General features: G+C 29.0%; 4 protein-coding genes across 4 annotated transcripts; 3 read left to right on the top strand and 1 right to left on the bottom strand.

Moving 5' to 3' along the window:
* The first annotated feature begins 679 nt into the window (after positions 1-679).
* On the top strand, positions 680-1,564 carry LOC119676577. Its single transcript, XM_038087819.1, has 2 exons — positions 680-694; positions 767-1,564. Exons 1-2 carry the CDS (start codon positions 680-682, stop codon positions 1,562-1,564), a joined length of 813 nt encoding a protein of 270 aa, XP_037943747.1.
* Positions 1,565-5,972: 4,408 nt separating this feature from the next.
* LOC119677814 (odorant receptor 82a-like) lies at positions 5,973-8,078 on the top strand. Its single transcript, XM_038089345.1, has 6 exons — positions 5,973-6,282; positions 6,919-7,102; positions 7,217-7,562; positions 7,620-7,724; positions 7,789-7,941; positions 8,028-8,078. Exons 1-6 carry the CDS (start codon positions 5,973-5,975, stop codon positions 8,076-8,078), a joined length of 1,149 nt encoding a protein of 382 aa, XP_037945273.1.
* A 4,637-nt stretch (positions 8,079-12,715) lies between these two features.
* LOC119676576 (fibronectin type 3 and ankyrin repeat domains protein 1-like) lies at positions 12,716-14,773 on the top strand. The gene is made up of 4 exons (XM_038087818.1): positions 12,716-12,933; positions 13,752-13,881; positions 13,954-14,500; positions 14,603-14,773. The coding sequence occupies exons 1-4, from the start codon at positions 12,716-12,718 to the stop codon at positions 14,755-14,757; spliced, it is 1,050 nt and encodes a 349-aa protein (XP_037943746.1). The 3' UTR covers positions 14,758-14,773.
* LOC119684357 lies at positions 14,770-18,191 on the bottom strand. Its single transcript, XM_038098383.1, has 2 exons — positions 17,586-18,191; positions 14,770-15,840 (listed from the first exon to the last, which is right to left on the bottom strand). Exons 1-2 carry the CDS (start codon positions 17,866-17,868, stop codon positions 14,879-14,881), a joined length of 1,245 nt encoding a protein of 414 aa, XP_037954311.1. The 5' UTR covers positions 17,869-18,191; the 3' UTR covers positions 14,770-14,878.
* Between the last annotated feature and the right edge of the window lie 2,251 nt (positions 18,192-20,442).

The raw sequence follows: 20,442 nt of genomic DNA, 5'->3' as shown, positions 1-20,442 counted from the left end.
ATTTCAGTTGAATTTTTTTGTTATATTAGTTATTTATTTTCTTAAAATAAATATACTCGTTGAAATCAATCTTCAATGTTCGCTGCTGTTTTTCTTGTTTTATAGAAAATATCACTTTTTACCTTCACAAACAAAAAGCACTTTTTTTTTGAAGAAGCAGCAGAGTAGCACTACAAAATTGAAAATTTGAGTCCAGCCAACGCAACAGAAATTTATGTTGGTAATGAAATCATGCAGTGTTTGCATTGGATTAACTATGTGAATTTATAGTTCAAATGGTCACGGGCTTAATACACAGACTGGACCTCTTCCAACGAATCGACACAAAGTAACAACAACAAAAGTAATTAACCATTAATCAGCTGATCTCGTCTATAGCCGAAGACTACTGCAGTGCTTCGACGAAAATAGTGCTTGCAGCCAGAAGCGTAAAATAGCCAAAAATTGAAGATAAAAAATAGCTATTTGAGGAATGGTGGAGAAGACGAAACCACAGCAAAGAGCGCTAAAACAAATAAGCAAACGGTAACCACACTGATATTTACAATTGTCGTAAAATTTAAGTTTTTGGTATAAAAGATGTGAACAGTTCCACAATTCAACAGTACAACAGAAACACTCAATCAAGTAACTAACAGAACAGCCCTTCGTGCACACTACATTCAAAATAAGCAAAGAAATGCGTGGATTCATTGTAAGGATACGCTATAACATAGCAACTCGGATGAGCGCAAAAGGATTAACTCTTTTTTTTAAATTTTTATAGGTTTTGTGTTTGACTGCCGTAGCTTTCGCTGCACCACAAGGTTATAACTACAATCCAACAGGTGCTGTGCAACAGACCACAGGTTTCGGTGGCAATTATGTTGCACCTTCATCAAGTGGTTCAGCAGGTTTCTTTCAAGGCGCCACCGGTGGCCAACAAGCTTTCTTCAGTCAGGGTTCAAGTAATGTAGGCGTATCACATCACCAACAACAACATCATCAACAACAACAACAACAAGCTGTTGTGTCGAAACGCTTCTACATTCACTCCGCACCTGAAGATGGTGAAGATGAATACAAAGAACAACACATCACCGTCGGTGTACCCAAGAAGAACTACAATGTTGTGTTCATCAAGGCGCCACAAAAGGCACACAAGAAGACTGCCATCAAGATCAGCCCAGCTGTCAATGAAGAAAAGACTGTCATTTATGTGCTTAATAAGAAAGCTGACTCCTCTGATATCCAAGCTGAAGTTATTGAACACGCCAGCCCAACCAGCAAACCTGAAGTATTCTTCATTAAATACAAGACTGCCGAAGAAGCTGCTCATGCTCAACAACAAATCCAAGCTCAGTATGATGCTTTGGGAGGCAGCAGTCAAGTCACAGATGAAGGTGTTGCTCCAGTTACCTCAGTCATTGGTTCCTTGGGTGGTGACGCTGGTGCCGCTGGCGCTGGTGTTGCTGGTCATGGTGGTGTTGCTACAGGTGTCGTATCCAGTGGATCGTTTGGTGGTGCTCATGGCGTCGCTACGGGATCACACTCAAGCAATGCATACTTACCACCAAATTTCTAAGAACTTGAAGTAGTCGTTGTTATTGCTTTTTTCACTTTGTGTGTTAAACACAAAGATTGTTGAGTTTTTGTTTTGTAAATTTTATTGCTAGTGAAATCGTTAATAAAACTATTAGTTTAATTTTGAAAAAAAGAAATGTAATGGCTTTTTTACTTATTCATTGTTATGAATTGCTTAAAAGGAAATTTGGATTTTTTGCTCATTAACTGAATTGTTCGTCTTTTTGCTGTTATCTCCCACCTATGATCTTTGTTACTTTGTTACTTTGTTACTTCATGAGTCCAGTCCAGTCCAGTCCAGTCCGAAATCATTGAACATTTCATCAAATTGTTAACATTAATCAAATATGTTAACGTATTTATTTATTTTGTTTTACTTTTCTCGTTATTTTTTGCAATTTTTTTAATCAAAATTGATTAGATTTCGCATCTCATTGGCCCGTTGGCTGTGTTGGTAAATTCGAATTGTTACACCCCGTGGTCGGTATTTACTCGGTTTTTTGTACCTGTTAATAAATATCATGACGAAAGGTTAATTTGGTTAACTTTCTGATTTATCACGGCACCACTGACCCATAAACTTTTTTTTGCAAACATCACATTCGTGTTAGCCATTAGGTTTGTTGCTTTATTATTATTTTCCTTTCATTGAAATTCAAAATTATAGCTTTTTTTCTTTATTTGAAACTACTATTTACTTCCCTTAATGACTGCTAGTGAATGTTTGTTAAATAAAAAATTAATAAATTAATTAATAATTTTTAATTGTATAAACTTGCACAATAACAACAATTTGATATTAAATGTTATTCAATAAAATTTAAAAATTTTTGAATTAAAGTAATAAAATTAATTAATATAAATTATAAGATAAAATATAATAATTTAAGAAATAGGAAGAAAATAAATAGTAAATTATGTAATAAAAATGAAATAAAATATTATAAAATAAAATAAAGTAAAATATATAAAATAAAATGAATAAAATAAGTAATAATAAAATAAAATATAATAAAATAAAACAAAAAAATAAAATAAAATAAAATATAGAAAAATATGTAAAATAAAATTAATAAAATAAGTAATAACAAAATAAAATATAATAAAATAAATCAAAAAAAATTAATAAAAATAAATTATAATAAAATATAAAATAAAATAAAGTAAAATATATAAAATAAAATTTATAAAATAAATAGTAATAAAATAAAATATAATAAATTAAAACATAAAAAAATAAAATAAAATATAATAAAATGAAACAAGACACATTGACCCATTAAAATACACTTCACTTGAAATTTATGACTCACTTCGGAGTTGCCGATACACCTAATGGTGTCAATATGGCAGAAGCATGTGTTATTATAAATGAAATTTCTTACTTTAAGTGTAACTTTGAGAAAGAAATGGTACATCCTTTTCGAAAAACAGCAGCGAATAAATTTAATATCTCTCTATTGCTAAAATCAGGTGCAGTTATCAAATACGTACACACGACTTTTTGACTTAGGAACAAAGGCAATATATATACACACTCTGAATTTGCGTTAACTTCCTTTCAAAAGCAAAAAGATGCACTGGTTTAATTAGAATTCTCACTTTTAATTAATTAATTCGACGTTTTTAATAAAGGAGTGAAAATCACGGTGATAAGTCAGAAACTCTAATATCAACAGAGAGATTTGTACTGAAACCATTATCAAGTACATGAAGGTTAGAGCACTTTAACTATTCAATAAAAAACATGCTCATCCCAATAAAGAAAACGAAGAAAGAAAGGGTGCTAGCTGTTTTGATACTAGTACATAAACAAAATCAATATAACCAGATTGAATTTGTAAGCTTCAATCAGTACCGCACTTGTATGTAAAAGTCTACACGAAGCATTCATATTCCCTAATGTACAGCGTCAGTTAAAATCCCTAGTCATCATCTGCTTGAAGAATCCAAACTTTAATATATAAAATTAGCGAATGAATTAGCCTGACTTTTGTAGGCGATCCCATCAATATTGCAATTTATTATGGCACTTATATTATAAGCACTGGTAAGAAACTGACAAAGATTACACATTTGTAGCATTCTGTGGTCGTAAACGCAGGAAGAAATATCCCCTGACTAGAAATGCTTTCAGACCCATCAGCATATATACAGCCAGCATTACCACAACATCGTCTCAAACTATGAAGTATTCCGATATACAACAAAACGTCACACATTTGTAAACTGAAGCCAAACTAACTCGGGAAGCACCACCTATGTTTGGCATGAATCGGTATACTCTTTTGCAAAGCAAAATAGCCTTTTCTTTATTACCGAAAAGATTATTTTTAGTGTTTAATATAGTTAAAAGAAATTATTATTGAGAGCTGAAGTATTATTACTTTTTTGTTTCCATCGATTTATAATGCTCACGTCCCTCAAGGTACTCTTCTGTTCCAATATTATGTAAATATGTACAAGTGATATTTCAGGGTTTTCTATGTATGAATTGCAGAATCACAGCAGTCTACTTCAGGTAATTGAAAATAAAAATTAAGCTAGATCCATTGTTGTCATCAGACAATGTCGTAAAGACTATCACAGCTCAATACTCACAAAACAGTTACTAACTATAGCAGTGATTTAAAATACATGGGTACAATTTTTTGATAGAAACAAACTAAAGAGTGGATTGCTTCTTAACTGTGTATAGTCTAATGCTGTTTCTTGATCTAATCGCTATTCTATAAGCTTATTCTGCGTTTATCTTTAATATACAGCAGCTAAGTTGGCTGGTAAACGTCCAAGTCCACGGTGAGTAAATTACAGTCTCTACGAAATAGTGCGAATTTTCAATAACTCGTGATGTGTTCGAGTCAGCGACATAGAGAATAATATTCACACTAAAGACTATTCTCATAATATCTTAAATAATAATATTTTAATGTTCTTACAACGACTACAGTTGGTAGATATGCGCATATCCGCCACATAATATAAAGTCTTAAGTCCATATAAGAGAACAAATGATCTGTCTAAGACTAGTATAGAGTTATTATACTATACCTACTGTCTTAACAAGTACTATCTCGTCATAATTATTTTTATAATTTATTATTTCGGACAGCACTTACAAAAAATTTTACTTAAATTTCGTATTAGTGTGTCAAATTAGCATACAAATAGTAGTGCATATTATTAGTATTATTAATTCTATAAATCCTTCAATATTTAATCTTCTATAACTTAAAGCACTTTTCGTGAATTTGTACAGATTATTAGTATTGCTACTCTTTAATAAGACCTTAACTTCAACTTCGGACAGAAATGCTTTATCAAAAAAAGTACGTTTATGTTCTTTGAAAATCGGGCATACAACAATAATGTGACATACATTATATGTGCATATATAATATTTATGTGTGTATATAATTATATATGGTATATTATAATTATGCATACATCTACCCGGTGATCGTATAGTTAATATTTATCTGATCCGATTTTGCTAGTTGTTGGCTATTTATTGTATTGTCTTATATTACTCTCATCTTCTCCGCATAAATTTATTCCTCAGTTATTTTATTGAAACTTTATAGTAGCTCTAATTTTTATTAATTAACTAAATCATTTTTATTAATATTATATCAAAGAAAAGACATGTCTTAGTTGGTGTAGCTTTCGATTAGATCACTGCACATTACATTAAAGAGTTCAATAAATTATTTAATCGTTTTATATAGTTGACTCATATGTATATATCAACATAATCTACATACAGACACTTTAAAGATTTTATCTATGAACTCACAGATTTTAAATTATTTAAATGTTCATAAAGTGTTGTGTTTATGTAAATTTTTGATTGATTTCTGCGGAAGTGCATAACAGATAAGATATATAAGTTAATTAAACATTTATCACTTGATTTAATATTCATTACATGAATTAAAATGCTATTATAAATTAATATATTATTTAATTTTAATATTTCTGAATTTTCTGTTAATTTGAATGCATTAAACATAATGAAAATTAAATATTTCTTATAGCAAGAAACTTTACTCAAATAAGAAATAAAAATTTATATTTTTATAAAATCTGTAAAATTTTATTATACACTTTTTGTACTTTAACAGTTTTATAAAAATTCATTTAATTACATTATTAAAGTAATTAAAATGTCGACGGCCAATCAAAACATTGATAATATCCTGCAATTATTATTTAATGACAGTCTTAAAGTCAACTCAAATGGTAATTATGACTATTTCCAGAACACATGACAAGTAATTAAATAATTAGAAATGGAAGAATTTCCTACTAAAATTCTTTGAAAGGGAAAGCCTTTATATGGGAGAAGTAATTTTATGAGCTCTGCAGTTCTTAAGTACTGTATCTGAAGTGAAATTATAAGTGGCGCCATGCAGGACATATTTGAAACCCAGAGAAAATGTTTGCGGTTAATGGGTCACACGTTGGAAAATGAAAAATCACCGCTTTTACGTAAATGGAATAGTTTTATTTATTATGGCTCTCTGCTTTTGGTGTTATCTGCTCAATGGCCAATGATTAATTACGTGGTTTACAACATTGATGACTTAACACTTGCGACTGCAAGTCTCAGCATTGTGTTGACGAATATGTTGACAGTGATTAAAATGATAACTTTTTTGATGTACAAGCAAAGGTTCATGGAACTAATGGAGCAATTTGGTGAAATGTTCAATGCTGGTAAGCAAGTATTTAATGAAGTTGGTAATAAAATTCAGCATTGGAAGGTATATCCCAAAAATATATTCTTCACTGTTTCTGATTGAGAGAAGTGAACGCTAAGGTTGAATAAACTACAAGTAAAATGTTTTTACGAGTTTAAGAAGTATATTAAAAGTGTATACTTTCAAAGAAATAACTAAATTGTTTCATTTAAAAATAAAAAAAAAAAACAATGGTTAAGTTATTTGAGGTACATTACAAGATCGTCATCATAGTAAGTAAGCATCTAAATCAAAATTGGGTCTTAAGTTGTTAAAAGTATTCAAATAGCTGTTCATACACTTTTATTGCATTCGAAGAGGAAAAGAATTGTATTTGAGACATTTTACAAAATAGTTCTCTTCCATTCTCGTCCATAAGAACCATTTCATCTGCAATTATTTGCAGGTCAAGACTTTGTAATTTAATTATATTTTTTTTTGTTTGGCGACCTAAATCAGTTTAATTTCCTGTCTACCAACAATTTAAAGACCAACATTAATTAGTTTTACTTATGCATTTAATTAATGAAATAATTATTGCCAATTTTATGAACTTTTGTTGTTGCTTTTTGTGTATTTTGTGTATTTTGTATATTTTGTTTGGTTTTAATAGCGCATGTAAGCGAGGTCAAACGCGGCTTGACTGTGGCCAATAAAATAGCAATGAAGTTAGTGAAATTATATTACTTTTCGGTATCTTCAACTGGTTTGTATTTTATGATTGGACCATTGGTGAAGATAATCTGGTCTAAAATAAATCATAAAACCATCATAAGAGATTTACCGATGCCCATGAGGTGATGTACGATTTTAATTTTGATTTTGATTGATTATTGCATTTAGTCAAAGTTCAAATAATTAATTAAATTAATTTGATTTGATATGATTTGATTTTATTTTCAATGTTTTAGATTTAATTTTGATTTTGTGTCCACGCCCGGCTATGAGTTTGGGTACGTCTACACTGGTTTTGTTACGATGACAGTGGTGATGTATGCCAGCGCCATTGATGGTTTATTTCTATCGTTCACTATAAATCTACGTTCACATTTTCAAGCGTTGCAATTTTTTATTCAAACAAATAAGTTTAGAAGATCAGATAAAGCAGCACAATATGATATCAGCAAATATATTGATTACCATGTTTTACTTTTGGATCTATCGAATAAGGTGCGACAAATCTACAAGCCAATTGTTTTTGGTCAGTTTCTGTTAACATCAGTGCAAGTATGCGTTATTATATATCAACTAGTGACTGTTAGTATTATTCTTAGTAGTTTCATGAAATATATTTAATGATTTAATCTATTTCAGCATTTAGATACTTTACTAGTTTTAGTTGTTTATTGCACTTTTCTTGCGGCCATACTTTTGCAGTTATTCATATATTGCTATGGTGGAGAAATACTTAAAGTTGAAGTATTTATCTTATGAATTATACAATATCGAAATAAATTATTTTATTTTTTTTTTTTTTTGAAAGAGTTCAATGGTTGGAGTTTCTGTACAGCTATCTAACTGGTATCTCCTGACTCCAAAAACGCGTCGAATGTTGCTTCTGGTAATGTTACGATCTCAACGTGAAGTGGTTATAAAGGCTGGCTTTTATGAAGCATCTTTAGCAAATTTTATGGTGGTAAAGTACTTGAATTTTAAACTTCTAACTAAAATAAAACTATTAACTGTAACTAAAAATTTTTTTAAAATTTTTATGTTTTTTAGATTTTGAGAGCTGCAATGTCGTTAATAACACTTATACAGTCTATCGACTAAGATTATTATTTAGATGTATTGAATAATAGCAACTTGTCTATTCTTTTAATAGTTGAGATACGAATGTATCTGTGAAATTGTAGATAAAAGCACAACTTTGTTAATTAAAAAGCTATATTTTTACACAAATCAGTGATTTTTTGTATGTAAAGCTTTTAGCTTAGATTTCTTCACATTTTTTGCGGCAGGTGTCGCTAGTGCTGCGTTTTATCTGCACGAGGTTGAAAAAGCATATATTTTTTATAATGACATGGATATTAGATTTTGTTTGTAGGTGACTGAATTTAGTATAGTATAAAGTTATGTTTTAAGAGATATTTTAGGAAATAACTGCTATTAAAAAAATTAACACTTAAAGCTGAAGTCGTATTGTATTGTATTATGGAGACAGTACCTATACAGTCTTATAAATTTTGGGTGTATTAATGAATCATATTAATATATCTGTATTCCTATAGCACAAGAAATCAATAATTACATACTTATTATTTACTAATTAATTAGTAATTAAAAGTAATAACTATTTTATTATTTTAATTATATTTATAACAATTACTTATTATTATTACATTATTATTTTTTTTATTGTACTTTTTATTTGTTGATGATAATGGCAAAATATTTAAATATACATATATTTTCTTTATGAATAACTCTTAAAAACTTTATATACCTATGTTATCACTATCAAACTGTCGAAGGAGTATTAACTATTAAAAAAACAGTTACTAAAAATTTAAACTTTTATAAACTTTTATGTGCTGAATTTCTCAGGGAATATAAATCTATAAATCTATATCTTCTGTCTTTTAGTCAAAAATTAAAAAAAAAATTATCTGTAAGTATAACGATATTAATATGTAAATTGTTGGCTGACGATGCATACTAACCGTGCTTTTACAAAATATTAATAACTCAAAAAAAAAGTATTTATTAATCTCAGCATTATTACAAATTCTAGTTTAATATATTAATAAGACGCGCTAAAGTAAACTATCAATATCGCCTATTTCGTATACAGACTTGAATTAAAAAATGATCTTGAAAGCATCATAATACCAATTTTTTTTTTCTATGTCATACAGAGTTTTATAAATGAGGAAAACTTCTCATATATTAATAATATACAAATTAATAGAACTCAGCACTATTCAAATATTATTTATTGAACATTGCTGTGTTCTTTAGAATGTTAACATTTCATTTATTACTGAATTAGAATTAAAAAGTTTGTGTTTAAGACTAACGAAATTACAATTCTCAAATGGTTTAAAATATTCTCTTTATATAATGCAGTAATTACTTAATAGCGTCGAACATTTCTTTTAATAAATTATTATTTCAATAGATTACCAATTGAATGGAATATATAAGATCCATCCCTTAAATAGCTTAAGAAACACATTGTATGATTATATATATATGTATGTATATGTAAGGGGTTATCCGTTAACTGCTTGAAATAATAAATATGAGCTTAAATGCCTAATGATTTACTATTTGCGTACAGTTCATGTAGTTATAAAACTATATCTATTTCGTACTTCCAAAAGTGGAGATGTAATAAACTCCTGCTTAAGATTTCAAATTCTGATGAAATGTGCATCATTAATTTAACCTTGGTTTTTTTTTGTTCTATAATAATAATGATTGCAATATAATTACTGTAATTTTACGGTAATCGACACCGTGAAATCAACTATCGAAGATCTATCTTTTGTATGTCTTTCAGGCCCATTATGTTAGTTCGTAGACTACTCAATTTTGTCAGGCGTAAGGACTTACAAAGAATGTGTTCAGATGTTTTTTTGTTTTTTTTTTTATTGTGCCGGTAGCTCTTGGGCGTTTCGTTCAAACGATTTTCTGGCATTGTTGCCAGCATTGTTGTTGTCAGGGTTGTTAACAGTACGGTTTTAGCTATGACCGTACGATTTTCGTTATCGATAAATTGTAATTTGTCATGTTTAAGATTTTTCGGAGTCCTAAGAGTTCCTAAGAAGAGATTAGCACTTCAGAAATGTGACAAATTTAATCACCAGTCACGGTTGCCACTTGAAAATTTTTTCCTGTACCAAAATTGGTTTAAAAAGGAACCATTTCTGTAAAAAAAGGTCCAAAATTTTTTTGGACCTTTTTATTTTTTCGTTCTGTGTTTTTCATAGTGTTATAAATGAACAAAATATAAAATAGTGCAAAGTTGGATTTATAAAAAAAATTATTTGGAAATATCCACAATAAAGTTGGGTCGTCAAAAATGTACTATTTTTTAAACATGAGTACCAAACGAAAAAAAAAGTACCAATTTTGGTACTAAAGCACCATAAGTGGCAACCGTGTCACCAGTTTATGGCACTACACTCGTTTGTAATTGAAGCATAGACTACTAACCACAACATATCCGTTGATCCCTGGGCAGTTGGTTTACCAGAAGCATGAGATTTGTCCAACATTTGCAATGACTCACTCATGCACTCAATAATTTTATTAAATTATAGCAAAATTTGTGCGTTTAAAAATTATGTAAATTTCGACCTCAATTCAATTGAATCCCATTTATATCAAATTCACAGATTTTGGCATCGTGGATGCAGTAATGCGACAAGTGGCAATTCACAAATACGTTGCCGTGCAGTTTAAAATGCAATAAAAATTCAAAAATGTTAATTTAAAGGACTTTGCAAGTATAATTGCGTGTGCAAATTAGAATTTTAATAAAATGTAATTTTGTTCAAATTTTAATGCAATTCAATGTATGCATAGCTCATGCATTTCGCAAAATAAATAATAGATTTTAATGAAATGCCAATTAAAACGCATTGCAGCAGCAGCACAAGAGCTTAAAATTGCATTTCAAATCAATTTTTTTATTTAATTTTAGGATTTTGATTATGCAAACGTGGGCCCAAAAATGTAATAATAATAATTCTCCTCTAAAACCAGCAATTTATCTAACAACTGAACAAATATTTGCTTGTAACATAAACAAAATTTTATATTTATTTATGTTATTTGAATAAAATGTTTATAATATAATTTCGTTGTTGGAATTTCATAAAATGCTGTCCACGTTCACGTTCACAAAACAAAAAATGATAATTAAAATATTTGTTATATTAAACAAAACAGTAGCTGGTCACTAAATCAAATTTAATTTAATTTAAATGATTAAGTAAAAATTTCCACAAATGGAAAATGTTCGTAAATAATGCGCAATATCAATTTCTGGGATGCTTTTATAATATTCCAAATAGCTTTTTATTTCAAAATGCATATTTTTATTAGTTAAAAATATTTACTAAAATGAATATACGTCGAGCATAATAAAATAGAAGAGTTCTTCATCTTCGTTCTTCGCCTTTATAACATTGTTTTTGGATTATGGTATTTTTATTTAACATTCGGTTTAACAACCAGAAATTTATATATTTTCTCTACACTCATAAAAAATTTTATCAACATTACAGATTAAAAAAAAAACACAGAGAAAAATATTACTTATGTTTTTATGTAGGTATGTATACGCCGGGTTGTACTGAATGCCCCAATTAAAGGTACATATTCCACAAACTAGTTATAATGTTGGTTCCAAAAAGAAATTGTTTTGGTATCCATAATTGGTATTAGTACCCATAACAAGGATTGTATGGATTTATCATATGTAAAACTTAGAACAAGGACACTGTAAACTAAAATACATATATCACCACCTAACGAGACTGGACATATTTACGTAAACGTTTTTATGTAAACGATAAATTCTACGAAGACAATGAAGTGTCTCGACATATGTGTATCCTTATGAAAGAGGCAATAAAAATGTGTAAAGTCCGTTCTATACTACTGTTTATCGAAGCAACAAGGTTAAGAGACATACTGTACATAGTAAGAAGAGGGCACAATAGACCACACGGTTACGGTGCCACATCCTATATCAATAATAATAATAACATTTGGGATAAGCACACGTATTCTAGCTATTGGTATTTTAAGTAATACTACAAATTTTAGTTTGTTTTTAATATTTTTTTTTTAAATTTTTTTAATATATAATAACAGGATTGTAGAGTATTTAAAACTTAAGTCATTCTTGGATATGCTTTTGGTAGTATTACTATAATGTTTAGTTCTATTCCTCAAGCTATTGTAGTTCAGCGAAATTTTAGAACAACAATTTATTTATTGATTATACTTTCGTTGCTTAGTTTAAAAATTAAGTTAGCATATTGCACTTTGTATAAGCATTTAAGGTAAGTACTACATATTCGGTGTTTCAATTTTCAAACTACTTATACAAATAGAATCATTGAATTATTCAATATTATTATTCTTCTTACTTTTAAAGTAAGTGGTTGAATTGTAGTAAGTTGTTACGTACTTCAAATCAATTTTTTTGTAAAAAATACTGCTGTGAATAGATAGACGTACAAAATGTTTTTGGGTTTAATTGCCAATTATAGCGTAACAGTTAAGTTAATAACTGACGTGATTGACTGCAGTCAGAAATTGTCTTTCAATACGTGAGCTAGCAATCGAAGAGACGCCGCTGAAAACAAGATAGAAATATCAAACTTTTGATGTTTGCCAAAAGGACATAACACAAAAAATACAAAGAAAAAAAGGAGTTAAGGATAAGCAATATGCAAAAATCCGTTGAAAATTCTGATAATAGTGAGGATATGTGCAATAGCTCAACACCAGATGGTGATGTCAAAAATGTGAACGCAGATGATTGGAAATTGAAAGTGGAAAAACGAACGGACACTAGCATTACCATATCTTGGGACTTAATTAAGTCGGCTGATGTCTATCAAGTTGAACAACATCACAGAGTCAGAGGTTGGCACGAAGTTGCCTGGTAAGCAAAACAGGACACCATAACTTTGAAGTGAATAAAATAAAGGATTGTGTGTGATTCAATGAATTATTTCAAAGTTTTTTTCTTTTGTTTTATTTATAATATTTTCTTATGATATTATATTTATTAATTCTGAAAATATTTCATATACAAAACATTACTTTCGGATTTCATTTATTTTTTTTTTAAGACAGTATTTTTTATTGATTTGCGTAGGTGGTACTATGAAAATAAAGAATAATTTATTAATGTTATTAAATTTATAGTAGCACTAAATATTAAAATAAAAATTATGTATAAAATTGTAACTTAAATGGTGTTATATATAATAATTTCATATGTTTATACTTTAATCTTTTTTTCATTAAAATAAATTTTTTAATTTTTAAGTCTGTTCTATATAATTTTAGAACTTTTAAATGCAAAACTAAATTTTATCAATAATTGTAATACATTTATCTAATTAAAAGTAGTTTTCTAAAATTTTAAAATTTTTAAATTTTTAAAAATTTTATCACAATGGACCGGTTCCAAAAATAACACCATTTGAGTAAAAATTTCTGTTAACAAGAAAGCTTTATTACAATTAATTAAATTTAGTTTTTGAACAGAAAAAAATTTAAATTTAAAAAAAATTACAACATTTTTATCAATAGATAAAAGGTTAGAGTAAAAATAAAGTAAGGAATCAATCTCTGAAAATCTTAAGGATACCTAGAGTTTAAGTTAAAAAAACATTAAATATCTTATTGAATTTAAGACTTTAAAAAATTATTAAATTAAAACTTTGCTGTGGATATATTAATATATTCACTAAGGACTGGTCAGTGCTCAGCGACGGTAAAACATTTACCTGAAAATTTTGCCTTTAAATTTCGAGCGAAAGCACTTAAGCTCAACAAGGAGTTGGGAAGATATGAGGAGTTTAAAAAAACTGAGGAATTAGTGGTAAAATATTGAAAAAAAACTTAACTAAATTTAAATATTCTGAAAAATTTGCTTAGCAAATAAAATGAAAATTTTGTGCAGGCCTGCACTTTAACTGCATTACCTTCAACTTTATCCTTGCATCGTGCCATAAAAAAGGGCGAACGATTTTTAGTGAAACGTATATTGCAGTGTAGACCCAAACTTATTGAATTACCCGGTCCGAACGATTATTTGCCATTGGCAAATGCGATTATATACGGTGAAATGTGCATAATCGATATATTGGTAACGGCAGGCGCAAATATACGAATCGGCAATGTACAAAATGGCAGAACTCCTTTGCATGTGTGTATCCGAGGCTACGAAATGCAAAATATTCGTACGCTATCATCGAATGAAATATTTTTACATAAAAATACATTTCCGTTGCAGTTGACCTTTTATCATGGAAATCTGGCCGCGGCTCGTATGCTGCTTAATATGGGAGCTGATCTAAATGGCACAGATGCCGACGGTATGACTGCATGCCATTTCGCAGTGGATGCAAATCAGTATGAAATGCTTAAATTTGCACTTGATAATGGCGCAAATCTGGAAGCGAAAGATGCAAGTGGTTGGACATTGCTTATGCGTGCAGGTAAATTTCACACATACTAGGAAATTTAAAATGCTATTTTAATTCACTTATATGTCTGTACTCCTATATATATTGCTCTCAATTCGATCCACCAACGCGTAGTGGTTATGGAGGCCAACTTGAATGTCCTTAAATTGTTGGTTACCAGTGGCGCAGATATGAATACACGTGATATGTTTGGTCAAACATGTGTGGATTTGGCGCGACTATATAATAATGAAATTGCTAAAGAATATTTTAAAAATAATAAAAAATAAAAAAATAATTACTTAAATTCGGTTATTAAAATGTATTAAATAAAATTTAAACACTCAAATGAAGTTAATTTTTTGATTACACACTTTGTATCGATACATGACATTGTACATAATAATAAACTCAGTATACACAATGTTCAGTCCTTTCTGTTTGATATCCACAGGAGTAAGTTTCCCCGAAATCTTGGTTCTGTTTGATGCCCAAGTAAAAAACACTCTCCGCCAGCTCCTTACCGAATTCGCAGAAGTTTTGTGCATAAAGCGTAAAAAATATATGTTTGTTGGTTAAATTATACGGTTTCAATATTACATTCTCCTGATCAAAAACTTCTTGATGCACCGGGGAAGACGAAATCCAGTCACTATATTCCTGCCAAGCATTGCGAATACTTTTCATGTAAACTATAGCTAATATACGCGCTTCTTCCAATACATTTACAAACTGTGGCAACTTAAGGCATTCGGCAATCTTATTCAAAGCTTTTAGTTCACGAAACCGTTCTGTGCTATTATACAGTGTCATCCATAGGTGTACATTGAATGTTGGAAAGTAATAAGACATGGGTTTATTACGGCTCTGATAAACATATAAACTCCAATCAAGCATTGTACGTTGCATTCCAAACTCATAGGTGGAATTTCGTTTTAGATATTGTTCTAAGTTTTTTACATTATACTCAAAACCATCACGATATATACGTAGATCGCGATACTCGTGATTAAGATCTTCAATACGAAAATATGTATTAGCTGTGGTAAAACTTTGAATTAGTACTCCTAATTTCAAAAGAATGGGATTTTGTGCAAAGTTCTCGGTACGTTGCGCTCTCCTATAGAAACGTTGCAGTATCTCTAAGAAATTGCTTTGCTCATGTGCACTCCCATCAAGATGATTCTTTGAAATTATATATCCAAATATTGGTATAAAATATTCAAAAGATTGTCGATAGCATTCCTCAAGGCCTTTACGCATATTGCATGATATAAAAAAGTCTATAAGTTTTTGTTTAGCTGCAAACGGTACACTGTCTTCTTGTAGTTCTTGAAAAAGTTTCATCAAATCTTCTATGTCTGGAGTGCGACCTAAAATGAAAAAGTTTTAAAAAGTGTTTAACTTCTTATTATAAATATTTTGGTTGGTTATTATATGAAAATGTTTGAGTTTTCTGTTGTAAAGTTTTAAGTAAATGAGATATAATCAGTAAATAGGTCAGATTATTTATTCATTGTATGATATTTCATGCTCTACGTTCATTTTTACGCCATCGTTTTGTCAAGTTTAGCAAGCTACTAGGACTAAACATATTTCTAGTCCTAGCCAAAAGGAACTGATATGTTGAGCTTTATTTGTAATCACACTATAATAGCTTTAACAAACAAAAATGATGAATTAAGTTTTTTTTCTGAAAGACGAAAACACAGTATATTAACCAAAAGATATTGGATATAATTTTAATTTCATGAATCTGTGGGAGGGCGGGTGTTCGTTTCTGGTTACATTAAAAGCGTTCTGTCAGTTTTTTAAATGGCCAATATTTGTTTATTCCTTCAACTATGATATAGTTTTATTATAATGAAAACTATGAAAATAAATGTTATATTTATACTATGTCAGCACACAAAAAAGTAGATTAAGTTGTGAAAAATTTGTACTAGAAATTATTAGGGACCATATGAAGCTTAAAAGATCTATGTTATTAAGTCTTTTATCGGTTTGATAAGATAAGTTAATATAGTCACATTCAATTATCCTTACAATAATCGAATAAATAGTCTTCAATTATGGAGCAGAACAAATTTAGGTTTCGTTTGTGCGTTTTGGAAAAAGATCCTGAATGGTTTTTCGATAACTAAATCCTATCACTATCAATATTCATTATAGTCAACCAATTATGAAATTGTTAAATTAGGTAATTTATTGGAACTATTAATTTTTTGTAAGTTTTTATTGATAAGTATATGTATTCACTTAAAATTCAGTGAGTAGTAAGTGTGATATATGATTCTGAACGGTTTAACTTTTGCTATATGTAGTTGCCGTAAAAAGTAACAGATCGAAGAGAAACATACGTATAGTAATAAAGTACGTAAGCATACCTGTCTAAAACTTTAACAAATACCATAAAAAACTTTAAACAGCTGATAGTCGTAGATCAACTTTAAAGAATTTTTTTAAATTGGTATTTTACCATCAGCAAAGTCAGAATTATTTCATCCATTCATGATTTCATTTTTCTGGTTACACTGACTTGCGACGTAACTGAAAAGGTCAGAAAGAGGCAGTTATCTAGACGAATTCTTTCACTGTGCCATACGTCAATATACCACTAAAGATATCTGCTCTATATATCAAGGTTAAACTTTCTAAAAATTTCACATGGATTATATTTGTATATATGATTTTTATAATGATTTCATAAACGTCGGGTAACAAGCAATTAGTCAGAAAATGCGTTATCTTGTTAATCACAGTTTTTATATATAAATTTTTACCTTAAAACCAGATATCTAAGCTATCACTAAGCTATGTTGACCTAAAGCGTAGTGAAAAAGTAGCTGCTTATAGCTGTCTTTATTAAAATCTATTATCAAATGTACTAAAAACTTCAAAAAATTTATATTATTAGTCACTGAAAAATTTTTTTATTTCAAAATATTTTTTCCGAAGTTTATTCCAAACTATTTTCTTATAAGAATTGATGCAATTAGTTAATTGTCTTTATTTTCTTGTTACTCAACTCACTGTTTCCTTTTGAAAGTTAGAATTTATCATGTAAATGCCAATATGGAACCAATGTGAACTATTGCTGCTTGACAGCTTGACTTACCCAATATGGAATAGAGTGGCCTATTGCGACTGCAAACGTAATCAAAGTAGCTCTCGCATGGATATTTGCTAAGATTAATGGACTCGTTCAAGTTTTTTGCCATAGCGTCCAGTTCTTTTATGCGTAAATCTGAAAGATGGCCTTTGTAGGCAATTTGACCGCTAACATTTTGTGGTAAATTTCCGCAAATTGCGAGGAGAATAAAAAGTTTTAAAAACAACTGCAGTAGTGGAAACAAAAACTGGAAACGTTGATGATGACAAATCCACAGCTGAGTAAACATTGTTGTTGGATTTCTTATTTTTGTATTATTTTTTGCTTAACTTCACAAACACCACTAGAGCACTTTGGGTTATATGTAGCAGAGCTTGGGAACCAGTCAATGTTACTACAGTTGACAAATTTCAATTTGGCTTACTCTTATTTTGTAACTTATTTTTGTGGCTTAGAACCAAAAACAATGAGCACAAATATGAAATATGTTGGAGTGCAGAGTGCACAAGTTTCACTTGTGAATTCAAATAAAAGTCGCAGTTAATCACAAACTAAAATGCGCTTCTGACGAGCTAAAAACGTTGTTTTTCAACGTCAACAATCAACAAACTGATGCTGTCCAACGTTGTTTGTGGTGATAAGACTGGCCCCGAGGTGTCAGTCCAGCGGCGGAAAATTGTAGATAGCGCTAGTAGTGTATTAAAATTTATACTCTGTAAATGTCTATATTTCTTTTTATTCATAATGTTTTTTATATGTCGAATATTGCTTCTCTGCTGTTTTTTGATGAAATTTTTACCGCCTTAACTCTTCTCGAAAATAATGGAGAACCACAATTTTTGTGTTGGTTGCCACAAATTTTTGTTTGAATTTTAAAATTTTCAGTGTTGTGTTTTATGGTTTTAAACACACAATTTTATAAAAATATTTAACAAAATGCCATCATTCATTAGATTTGTTTTTATGTCAGTTTTTATGATTTCACAACTTTAGTTACAACATACAAAATTTATTCTATTCAAAGTTTTGCTATAAAATAATTTGTTGTTAATTATTTTGTAATTGCTTTAATTATGGCTACACTTAGACTATCATGAAATATAAATTTAAATAAAAATTTTATTTATTTTATATCTTGAAATTTAAATGTGCTTGCATAAAACTGTAGCATCTCTAAAGCTACACCACAAAATATTTATTAATTGTCATATAAATCTAAATAAATGTAAGCATTTGTCTATATGCCATGACATATATATATTTACTGTAAATTATAATATAGATGTTTTCAAATTAAATTTTATTTATTTTTATTTATAAGCATTTTATTGAAATTTTCTATTTCTAATAGAATAATATTTCTTATATAAAACTTTTGAATATATCCTAAATCATTTCAAATAAAATCTTTACTTATAAAGTTTTTATACATTGGAATTATTTACATAATATTCTCCTTTAGCGATTAAAAATAATTATTTAAATTATGAAATACTTACATACGTATTACAAAGTTACGTGACATGTCGACAACTACAAGTTAACTAAAATAAGTACTACAGACCTCTATAATTGACCGAAAACTATTAGAGTGATGCTTGCTCTGTGAATTACATGTGCTTGGAAGAGAAAGAGCAAGAGTAGAAGAGAGATAAAAAAAGAGTTGTAGTAATCATTTTAAATAATAAAGTAATTTATAGACTTATTTTGTATATAAAGATCCTGAATTGCTTTTCGATAACCAAATCCTAACATAACCAATATTCATTATAGTCAACCAATTTTGAAACTTTGAAATTAACTATTAATATTTTGTAATTTTTTATAGATAATATAAGATTTTATAGATTTTTTATAGATGAATACATATTTCACTTAAAATTCAGTGAGTGGTAAGTGTGATATATGATTCAGATCGGTATGGTCTTTTTGTTTAGTCGTGATAGTCAAAAAGTAAAAGCAATTTTACCGATTAAAGAATCAATTTGGGCATATTGTTTTTTAAAGTAACTTTGTCTGATCTTTATCATTTTTTACTTACCATGGCACTGCTAATATTATCTTTAATATATTTGGCTTAGCTCCTTGCAGAAATTCAGTATATTTGACATACTTGCATTGCCTTACAGCAAAAGACCGTATGTCCAAATTAGCTTTATGATGCTGTTATAAGAAAGTACTTTAGGGAAGAAGAACCTTATAAGTTTTTGGAATATTGGCTGCTGAGCTACCAAATGATGTGGAATACCAGCTTGTTATTAGATTTACATTTATTTTACTATATGCTATATAGATGGCGTATCTATCTAACTACATTTTCAAAAAAGTGATGTGGTCTGCTTCAAGTATTGGAATTTTGCTCAAAGTAATTTTACCGATGAAATAACTCAATTAGTCATGAATTTGACTTGACGATATATTTATTTACTGATTTTGATACGTCATTAGGCTCTTCAGTTTTCAGAAAAGGTTAGTGATTCTCTAATTGTCTTAAAACTTCATAAATAGAATAGCATTATGAGCGCGATAGATCTTTAACGTTGTTTTGCACTATCCCTTATCGAAATAATAGATATGATGCATTATCATTGAACATAGAAGTGACAAAGCAATTATTTATAGTAATGTATATAAATCAATACTAGAAAAAAAGGGAAAACACAAACGCTGTCATTGGGAAAATCAGTACACACCATTAAAAAAAGCAGTGATAAGTGATTCATACTTTAAACTAAATACCTTGTATACCCTAATTTGATAGCTAATCGAGTTAATGTATATGTATGTATATATAGCAACACATAGTTTTTTCTATTGAATTTTTTATACATATATGAAGAAAAGTTGCGTTTAGTTTGATAAG

The sequence above is a fragment of the Teleopsis dalmanni genome, chromosome 2 (genome assembly GCF_002237135.1).
Source record: "Teleopsis dalmanni isolate 2A chromosome 2, ASM223713v2, whole genome shotgun sequence".
Classification (NCBI taxonomy): domain Eukaryota; kingdom Metazoa; phylum Arthropoda; class Insecta; order Diptera; family Diopsidae; genus Teleopsis; species Teleopsis dalmanni.
Note: the sequence above shows the minus strand (reverse complement) of the source record. Positions and strands in the feature narration are given on the sequence as shown.